General features: G+C 45.7%; 1 protein-coding gene across 2 annotated transcripts in view; it reads left to right on the top strand.

The window, feature by feature from the left end:
- The first annotated feature begins 3671 nt into the window (after positions 1–3671).
- Xpo7 (exportin 7) overlaps positions 3672–9627 on the top strand; it is an 83861-nt gene continuing 77905 nt past the window's right edge. For both annotated transcript variants that reach the window (XM_075950272.1, XM_075950270.1), the window contains exon 1: positions 3672–3807. In XM_075950272.1, the coding sequence (XP_075806387.1) occupies positions 3790–3807 (18 nt within the window). In that variant the 5' untranslated portion in view covers positions 3672–3789. The remainder of the gene's footprint in view (positions 3808–9627) is intronic.

Below are 9627 nucleotides of genomic sequence, written 5' to 3'. Positions count from 1 at the left end.
ATAGCCTTCAAAGTCAAATGGACCCATCTTATCTAAAGCACAGGTTCAGGCAATGGTGGTAGAGGTCTTTAATCCCAGCACTTGAGAGGCAGAGACAGATGAATCTATGTGAGTTCAAGGCCAGACTGGTCTACAGAGCAAGTTCCAGGACAGCCAGAGTTACAAAGAGAAACCCTGTCTTAAAAAAAAAAAAAAAGGCAGGTTGCTATAACCCCAGCACTTGGGAGGTAGAGGGTAGAGGCAAGAAGGTTTCAATAAAGCTTAAGAGCAGCCTGCTCTTAATGGTGAGTTCCAAGCCAACAAGGGTTACACAGCAAGACTATGTCTCAAAGTATCAAAAGCAAATCGACCCAAAAAAGAATACAGATCCTGACTGGATGGCTCTGGTGTGGCACTGCTGTGGAGTAGGCGGCACAAGCCTCACAGAAGTGCAACAAAGTGCTTTCTTTTGAAACCAAGCTGCTTACCTTCCAACCTGAAGGTAAACCAGATATATCCCACTGAGAACCACAGGGGGGCGCCCAAGTTAACCAGATTGCTTGGAAACTATTAAACCTGGCCCCACGTATGTCAGGCACCCCCATTCCATCCCTGGCCTACTGAAGCTGGAAAGGTTACTCTTCCCACAGCCATAGTCTGAAAGAGGTAAGGAGCTAGAGTCTACTAAAAGGAATATATGTCTTTCATCAAGTTCAACTTCACCCGGCCAGGTTGGGAATCCTGAAGTGGGAATAGTAAACCACAGTACCTTCTGCCTGGCCTCTGGGGAGCCACAGGAGCAGGAATCAAGACACTGTTCCCATATACAACCGAGGTGCAGAGAGTCTCCAGGCACCAGCGGTGGGAAGCAAAAGTGTCCCAAAGGAAAGGATTCCCAAGGTTCATACTGAGAGACAGGTGGGGTTTGGGCTAGCACTTGACTTCCTAACTCAGTGATCAGGCAACTCCAAAAGCTCTTCTAGGCGTGGGCAGCTACCCCATGGGCAGCTCCGGGCAACAAGAGAAAGGTTTAAAATGGGTAAAGGAATGATGTGGGCATGAGAAGAATGAAGGACTGGGCAAAGAAGTAACTGAGGATGAGAACAGATCTGGTGCCTGCTACCCTCAGCTCCTACAGTTTCTGACCGTAAAGGGTAGGATAATACACATCCCTGAATTCATTGCTAGCCCCTGCCCTTTCCCCGTGAAGTATGTACAGTGGTCCTCCCGGATCTATGGTTTCATAGACAATAATTCAAAACCACCAAATGGGACACTCCTGAAACAAGCAATCCTTTAAAAAAGAAAAAAAGAAAGGTGTAATGGCACATTTTCATTGTCCTACTCTATTATCTATTATGATTCATCTTTTTCATTTACTTTTATTTTATGTGCACTCGTGTTTTGTCTGCGTGCACGTCTGTGTGAGGCTGTCAGATCTTGAAGTTACAGACAGTTGTTAGCTGCCATGTGGGTGCTGGGAATTGAACCTGGGTCCTCTGGAAAATCAGTCAGTGCTCTTAACCACTAAGCCATCTCTCCAGTCCCCCTATTATTCATCTCTTACTGTAGCTACTTTATAAACTGTATCTCAGGTATATATGGGAGAAATAACATATAGATGTCCTTACTGTGTAGTTTTTAGGCAATGTATCCTCCAAGAATAAGGGAGACATATTGTACTAAGAGAGGATTTAGTTCTTGGCACCTTGGACGAGGAAAGGCACTGAGTAATTTTAAGAGCAAACTGGCCAGAACTGAGCCAGAAATGAACAGAGCATTCTGGGGGAGAAGGGGTCCAGGGGAGATGATGTCAGGCCACACAGATACTTAATGAAAGCCCCCTTAAGGACTTTAAACAAGAGGGCAAATTATCTGTATTGTGGGGCTAATTTTGCAGAGGTATGGAGATTGAACTACCAAGGAGAAGTACGGAAGGAATGGAAGCTATAACAGTAATCAAAGTAGGGCTTAGAAGAAAAGTACGTCTTGGATCAAAAGCTCAGAGGTGAAGACAGGAGTCGAGTGGGGGTGTGTATTAGATATATGTTCAACTGGACATGAAAGGGAAGACTGTGGAGGGAGGAATATGAGGCTGGCTGGATAATCAAGATCATTACTGAGCTTATTTTGAGAAACCGGGTAAATTGGATGAGGTGCCATTAGAATGGTAAGAGAAACGAAGAACCAAATGTATCAGGGGAGACTGGACAGAGACCTAAGTAGTCTAACCTAACCAGAAAGCTATAATGTATACCCAATCAGTCATGTAGGGAAGCCCAAAAAATGTCACTGCCACCGAGACCCCAAGAATCTATGACCCTAGAGCAACACAAAGTCAGGAAGCCCCTGACACCAGTTTCCCCTACACACACACCCCTTTGCCTCTTGACACTCATGGAACTAGTGATTGGCCACTGGAAGGTTGAAGAAAGAGGGATGGGGAGTGAGGGGGTAAAAAGAGGGCGAGAAGGAGAAAGATTAACAGGGAAAGCTTGCCATTAAAAAAAAAAAGTCAAAAGCTCTGCCTTACTTCTGCTTCCTAAATCTTCTGAGTCAGTCTCATTCACTGGGCTAATTTTGCAGGCAGAACCCCAGCTACAGAGAAGTCTGGGTAATGTAGTTCCTACTTGTCCTACCTTTCCGAACCAGAAGACACGCTAGAAGGAAGACGGAGGTTGGAACGATTGCTGAAAACCTGCCCAATATATCCGTGGAATACTGTGGGCCTCATTACCATCCTCTTTTGCGCCGCAAGCGGCAGCCCCAGTAACAAGGCACGTTTAGCTGTTAGCAAACTTAAAATAACTAATGCTGTCGAAATCCTGCTGATTTAATCTGGGGGCCTTGGCTAATAACAGCGAGTGGAATCCAATAGAAAATAGGAATAGGTAGAGAAATCTAGTAGAGAAAACTGTTGGTGGGGACTCGGCCTCGGCGTGCTGATACGGATCCCACCCGACCCAAGAGGGATAGCTTTCCCCTTCAGACTGAGCCAGGGGATCCTAAGCACCTCTCCCAGTATCTGACCCCTCCTGGGTAGCACTGGTTAAAATAGCAATCGATTGTGTAAGATTAAACGGCGGCTCTTTACATTTTTTGATCATCGCTAATTGGAGGCTATTTATGGCTGTTTATGGAGGGAAAAAAAGACATTAATAAAAACAAGGCGATCGCTACTGGGGTTGCTGATGAAACCCAGATCAGAAAACAATGACCCTGGTCCACTAGAACAGGCTAGAAAAACACAAACACGGCCCGGTTTTAAAAACAAAACAGTGTCCTGGTAAGCCACGAATGGTGCAGGTATCTCAGGTGGAGGTCTCTGGCCCTGGGGCAGGGACGTCCAGCCGCAAGTCAAGCAGGCCGCACATGGACAGGCGAAGCCCCGGGTGCAGGGTTCCAGGTGTCGCCCTGACAGCCCACGGCGCTGCAGTGGTCCACTTCCACGCGGTGCCCGCCCGCGCGCGAGATCGAGCGCGGCCCCTTTAAAACCCATGTAAACAAAGCTTTGTTCCCCCTGCTCCCCTCCCTTGCGCTCCCCCGGCCCTCCGCTTCCTCCCACCCGGCGTCTCCGGGCCGCTGACGTTGCCCGCGCCTCTACGCCGTCCCAGCTGCGCTGCGCATTCTCCAACCTGGGCCCTCCGGCCCGGGCCTGCGCAGCCGAGCGGCGCTACGCCACGAGCGTAGAGCGCCGAGCCCCCAGCGCGCAGGCGCAGCGGCGACGGCGGCGGCAGCGGCGGCGGCGGCCCCGGCCGAGGTGCGCGCTGGGGGGGAGGGGGGGCCTGAGAGGAGCATGAATGGAGCAAAATGGCGGATCATGTGCAGGTGAGCGAGCGGCAGGGGAGGGGACGGCCGTGGGAGCGGGGCCACGGAGTGCGTGGCGCACGCGGGTCCCAGGGCTCGAGCCCGCCCGGGGCCCGACAGGCCGCGTTGCCGCCGCTCAGAGAGGCCGAGCCGCCGCCCGGCCCGCAGCTCGGGGCCTTTCCCGCCTCCCGGACCGGGGGCCTCCGCCATCCCCTCCCACCCGGCCCCATGCCTCACGCGAGGCGCTGGAAGGGCAGAGTGGTCGGCTGGCGCGCACAGCCGCGGCCCGAGGCCTCCGCGCAGCCCTTGACCCCCCACCTCCACCAAGCCGGGAAGGAGAGGACCCCTCGCTGACTGTCCTGAGGGGTCCCCCCAGGTCACACCGCCGGCCCTCCGTGATCAACAAAAAGAGAGCCTCACCTCGCGAACCCCTCTCTCCCTACTCTTTCCTGTCTCCTTCCTCCTCACGCCCCCGAAACCGAGAGACCCCCCCCCCGCCCCGTCCGGCCCACTACCCCAACCCCGAAGCGTCCCTCCGCTCCCACTTCCCATTGGCACTGCCAGGAGGCCCGAGCACCCCGTTCTCCAAAATGGGAGCTGAGGCCTTGGCCCGCCTCCCCTCGCGTCCCCCTTGCTACAGCCTAGGAGTTGAGCGCCCACACCTCCCGTGAAACACGGGGTGGAGGGGGGTGTGTCTGAAACCAGAGCTGCAGGGTTGGGTGCAGACCGCTCTCGGGAGGGTCTTGATTCTGCTCCAGAACTGACTGGGGGTGCTTTGGGGCCAGGCCACTTTTTCCTCATAGATACAGCCAGACCCGGGGAAAAAAATAAAAAAGGATAGCCCACACCTAACCCAGTAGTAGCTGGAGCAAGTGCAAGCTGTTTCTTGCAAACTAGGTAAAGGTTTTGCTGTTTGGGGTGTCTGATGCAAATCCATGGTCAGGAACCTTTGGATTTGCTCTGTAACAAGCCCCACAGGTTTGGGGTTATGGGACGTTAAGATTAGAGAACAGAGTCGGCTTTATTTTGCACACTGTGTGGCATCGTTCCCCACTTTCAAAGACTAATCTTCCTCTGAGTATGTTCAAAGAAAGTGGGATGGTGGGACTTTCTAGTCGTTTCTTTGACAGAGAAGAAACTGATTAAAGACTTGCTTCGCAGGCATAAGATTGGTGGAGTTGCACTCTGGAGTGGGCGGAACTTATCAGGATAGAATTATATCTCAAAACTTAACCACAAATGGAAGACCACAAGATTGGTGTTCTGCAGCAGTGTGGTGGCCTAATTCAGAAGGAGCAGTAAAACACGACAGAGTTGTACTAATAATAGTGTGGAAGCTACGGTACTAGTTGTTACTGGTGTAAAAAAACATGAAGATGGTCACATGGTTTGTTTTTTTTTTAATTTTGGCATCTTAGAAAAGTAGGTAGGTCAGAATTAACTCTTACACTTAAAGGAAGAGTGCCAAAGCACAGAAGTGATGTGAGACTTTCTTAAAGTAACCCCAGGTGAGCTGGGTAGTGGTGGTGCACGCCTTTATGAATCCCAGCACTCACGAGGTAGGGGCAGGCGGATCTTGCGATTTCGAGGCCACCTGGTCTACAGAGCAAGTTCCAGGACAGCCAGGGCTACACAGAGAAATCCTGCCTTGTGGGGGAGATGGGAGAAGTAAACCCAAGTGAACCAAAGTTTTTTGATTTTTTTGAGTCCAGTCTCTTTGCTAAAAGGGGAAAATGTGCAATGAATATTCCAGAACTTTCTGGTTGTGCTAGGGATCAAATCCAGGACTTTGAGAATTGATCTCCTGAATGTTGCTTTAGGGGTTACAGAAGTCATTACTTTTAAGACTATACACACACAGACACACAGAGGGCTCCCAGCACCCAGCAGGTGGCTTGTAGCTATCCAGAACTCCACATCCAGGGGATCAGACACCTTTTTCTGACCTGCAGGCATCAGTCACACACATAGAATACATACATACATGCAAGCATTCATACATGTAAGCTTTTTAAAAAAATTTTTTAAACAGGAGTACATCTGTGGGTTCTGTCTCTAAAAGAAGTATCTCTTCATGTCCAATTCAATATTTTTTAAGCAATACTGTTGAAATTATGCATTAGAATATCAGGAAGCATCAAAGCCATCTTTCTAAGAGCCTTTTGCCACAGGAAGGTCTCATTTTTAGTGGGCTCTTTTCCTCCCACCCACCCAAAAATAAATAGAATAAGGAAAGGATTAATCAACTTCTCTAAACAAAGGAAAAATTCTTAGGTATTTTGTTTTTATTCTTTATTTAAGACTAATGTGTAACTCTGAATTAATTTGGAGTCTTGAGACATGCTGGGTTTTGGAGTTTTTTAAGGCAACCAAGCTAAGTGTTAGCATTGAATATTTAGATCCTTTATGGTGGTATTTTAATATAAAACCTTGCCATAAAAAAACATGCTTTCTTCCCCAGGTTGGTTAGAAGCTAGTCTGCAGAACACTGAAGGGGGTACCTGTTAACACTGTTACAAACACAGCTGATGGTTGGAAGCTGCCTGTGTAGAACTAGGTAGTTGAGAATCTATACTTTTCTGAAACCACCAGGATGAACAGTTTTTTTTTTTAATGCCAAGTAAGTGTTTTGATTATTAGATCTTCTCAGACTTAAGATGTTATTTTTCTAAAATAGGTAGCAGTTTGGGGTTCTATTTTGGTGGTGGAGATAGAACCCTACTGACCTCAAACTTCCTATGTTATGTGTTAGCCAGTATTGGCCTTGAATTTCTGATCCTCCTTCCTCCATTTCCCAAGTGCAGGGATTATAGGTGTTTGCTACCACACCCAACTCAGGTTGTGTTTTATTGAGAATTTTAAGTGCCATGAAACTTTAGTCATGGAAAAATTATAATACTTGGTTTGTCTGTGAGCCCTGTTATTGTCATAGTCAAGGGTCTTTACAAGAATGGTCTTAATGTATGTTTTTCTTACTTGAAAAGTGTGATCTAGCTTTGAATAGTGCAATTACAGAGCCATACGGGGGGGGGGGTACTAAAACTAAACAGTCATGGTAGGTAGGCAGATAGACTAAAACTCATGTATTAGCGATCACAATAGATAGGCAGAGAGAGAGAGAGAAATGTTATGTAAAGCTGAGTGAATGTGATGGTGATTCAGTATCTTCTGGCTAGTGAATGCAAAGAGATAAAGGTAAGTCAGAGAACAGTGGTATTGCAAAGATTAAGGAGGGCCAGGCAGAGGTGGTATTCTCAATTAATCCCAGACGAAGGCAGGCAGATCTCTGAGTTTAAGACCAGCCTGGTCTACAGAGTTAGTTTCAGGACAGCCAGAAAAAAAAAAAAGAAAAGAAAAGATTGAGGGTCTTGCTAAAAAGAAATTGAGAAGAAAAGGAAGGAATCCAGTATAATTAATTGAGTATATATACATATGTTAGACATATAAATTTAATAAAAGAATCATTCCAGAGTTTTGTTGACAGGTTATTTATTGATCTCTGCTTTATAACTATAACAGGGAAAACTTTGCAAAGTAGTCATGTTTTTTTTTTAGATTTCAGGTGCAGTAATTAAATATTGACTGCCAGTGTAACTCTAGGGAGTTATGAAGAATCATTACAGCTGGCAGGTTAAAATTTAACAAAGTCCAAAAATTTAGCCTGATTATATAGCAAAAGGGATTGTTGTTTCAGGTTTTTGAAATGTGTAAGGAAATGATAGGCACAGTTAGTCCATTTTGAGAGAACTTTACATAAAAATAAACAATGACTTTAGTAACTTTTTTTTTTTTTTGGTTTTTCAAGACAGAGTTTCTCTGTATAGCCCTGGCTGTCCTGAACTCACTTTGTAGACTAGGCTGATCTTTTTTAACTCGCAGAGCTCCACCTGCCTCTGCCTCCTGAGTGCTGGGATTACAGGCCTGACTTTAATAACTTTTTCAACTAAACAAATTGCCAGAATTCTAGTCGGTTGGTGGTGGCTCACGCCTTTAATCCCAGTACTCGGGAGGCAGAGGCAAGCGGGTTTCAGTGAGTTTAAGGCCAGTTTGGTCTACAAGAGCTAGTTCTAGAACAGGCTCCAAAGCTACCTAGAAACCCTATCTCGAAAAACAAAAAAATTGCCAAAATTCTTACTGTCTACTGTGCAAAAGATGCAGAATGAGAAAGACCCCAGAGTCTAAAGCTGAAGTACTGGATTCTCATGTTCTCTTTGCCCAGAATCAGAAGCAAACTTCAGCCACACAGATATAGACAGAGGGAATGCATTATTTCCATTCATGGCTCCCCAAATCCCTCTCAGATGTGGATTTACAAAATAATGTTTGATTTATTTTATTTTTGTCATGGGATCTGTGTTTTTCTGGCTGGCTTTGAACTCCCAGGTTCAAGTGCTTCTCATTCAGTTTCCTAAATGGCAGGAACTACAGAAATATGCTACTCTGCCAGGGAAATATGTCCATCTTAAAATCATCTATTTATACTTACTTGGTAACTCTCACATCTGTAGATTTCCTCTTGTAAGAAAAGCCTTGAGAACAATTAAGGAATGTATATATGCATGTGGTACCATTCAAACACTTAAGCAGTAAAACAAAGTATATGACTAGGGTAAAAAAATCACTAATTTAGAGTGAGGTAATAGAGGCATCAAAAAGATCTGTGTCTATATTTTACAGGAAATAGCTTCCATAGTTAGCAGCTGGGTTTTCTGTCCTGGTTGGATTTTGAAAGTAATACTGTACCATTAACCTTCAAGAAGCTAGTATCTCCCTCTAGGTACAGCTACTTTGTTCCTGTCAATATGTGTACGGAAGATAGTGTTTTTCTTTTCTTTTTTTTTTTCTTATTTTAAAGCCAGACATTTGTTATCTCACAGATTTTTCTCGGGGTCAGGGACCTGGGAGTAGCTTATCTCAAATGGTCCTGGTTCAGGATCTAGTTTACAGTCTGTGCTGTCAGCTGGGGCTGCAGTTTCAAAACTTGATGGAAAATGGAAAATCTGCTTTCAAATGCACCTTCTTTGATAGGCTCAGTTCCTTGCAAGCTGTTGGTTGGAGTGAAGGCTTTGGTTCCTCAGCAACTGCTTCAATTCACCACCAGCCTCACCCAGTACACCCACTTTACGGGTTTTCCTTTTTAAACGCTCTACTGACGTCCATTCAGTATAAGTGATTTCTCTCTCTCTCTCTCTCTCTCTCTCTCTCTCTCTCTCTCTCTCTCTTTCTTTCTTTCTTTGGTCTTTCAAGACGGGGTTTCTCTCTTTAACAGCTCTGACTGTCCTGGAATTTGATTTGTAAACCAAGCAGGCCTTTTACTCACAGAGATCCACCTGCCTCTGCCTCCCAAATGCTGGGATTAGAGGAAAGTGCCATCACCCCCTTTAATCCCTTTCTTTTCTAATTTACTGAACTATGATCTACCTAAGACAGGTTTAGAAATTTTCATTTTTCAACTTGATGAAGTTTTATCAAGTGAATATTCCTTTGAATGCAGCTCCCAAATTAATATTGTCAGTACTCAGAAGCCCTCATGATGCCTCTGCTCATACTGTCACCCGGCCACCATCCCCAGGATAGCTCCTGTCCTGTCATTTAGTTTTTAAACATACTTTCACAGCTCAGGCTGAGTAACTTGAGAATTTCAACTTGGAAGCCAGGTTTTAAAAAACAACAACAACAAAAAAGGCAATAGTTAACAGCATATAGGGTATTTTTACTCAATTTTTGAGAACACAATGGAAGCTGTGTCAGTAGTGAGAGAAAGAGGAAAGTGTACCTACACAAAATTTTGCCCATGATTTTACATCATTCAGGAGACTTAGAACTATAGTTTAAGGTTGT

This window comes from Microtus pennsylvanicus, chromosome 15 (assembly GCF_037038515.1).
Source record: "Microtus pennsylvanicus isolate mMicPen1 chromosome 15, mMicPen1.hap1, whole genome shotgun sequence".
Lineage (NCBI taxonomy): Eukaryota > Metazoa > Chordata > Mammalia > Rodentia > Cricetidae > Microtus > Microtus pennsylvanicus.
Note: the sequence above shows the minus strand (reverse complement) of the source record. Positions and strands in the feature narration are given on the sequence as shown.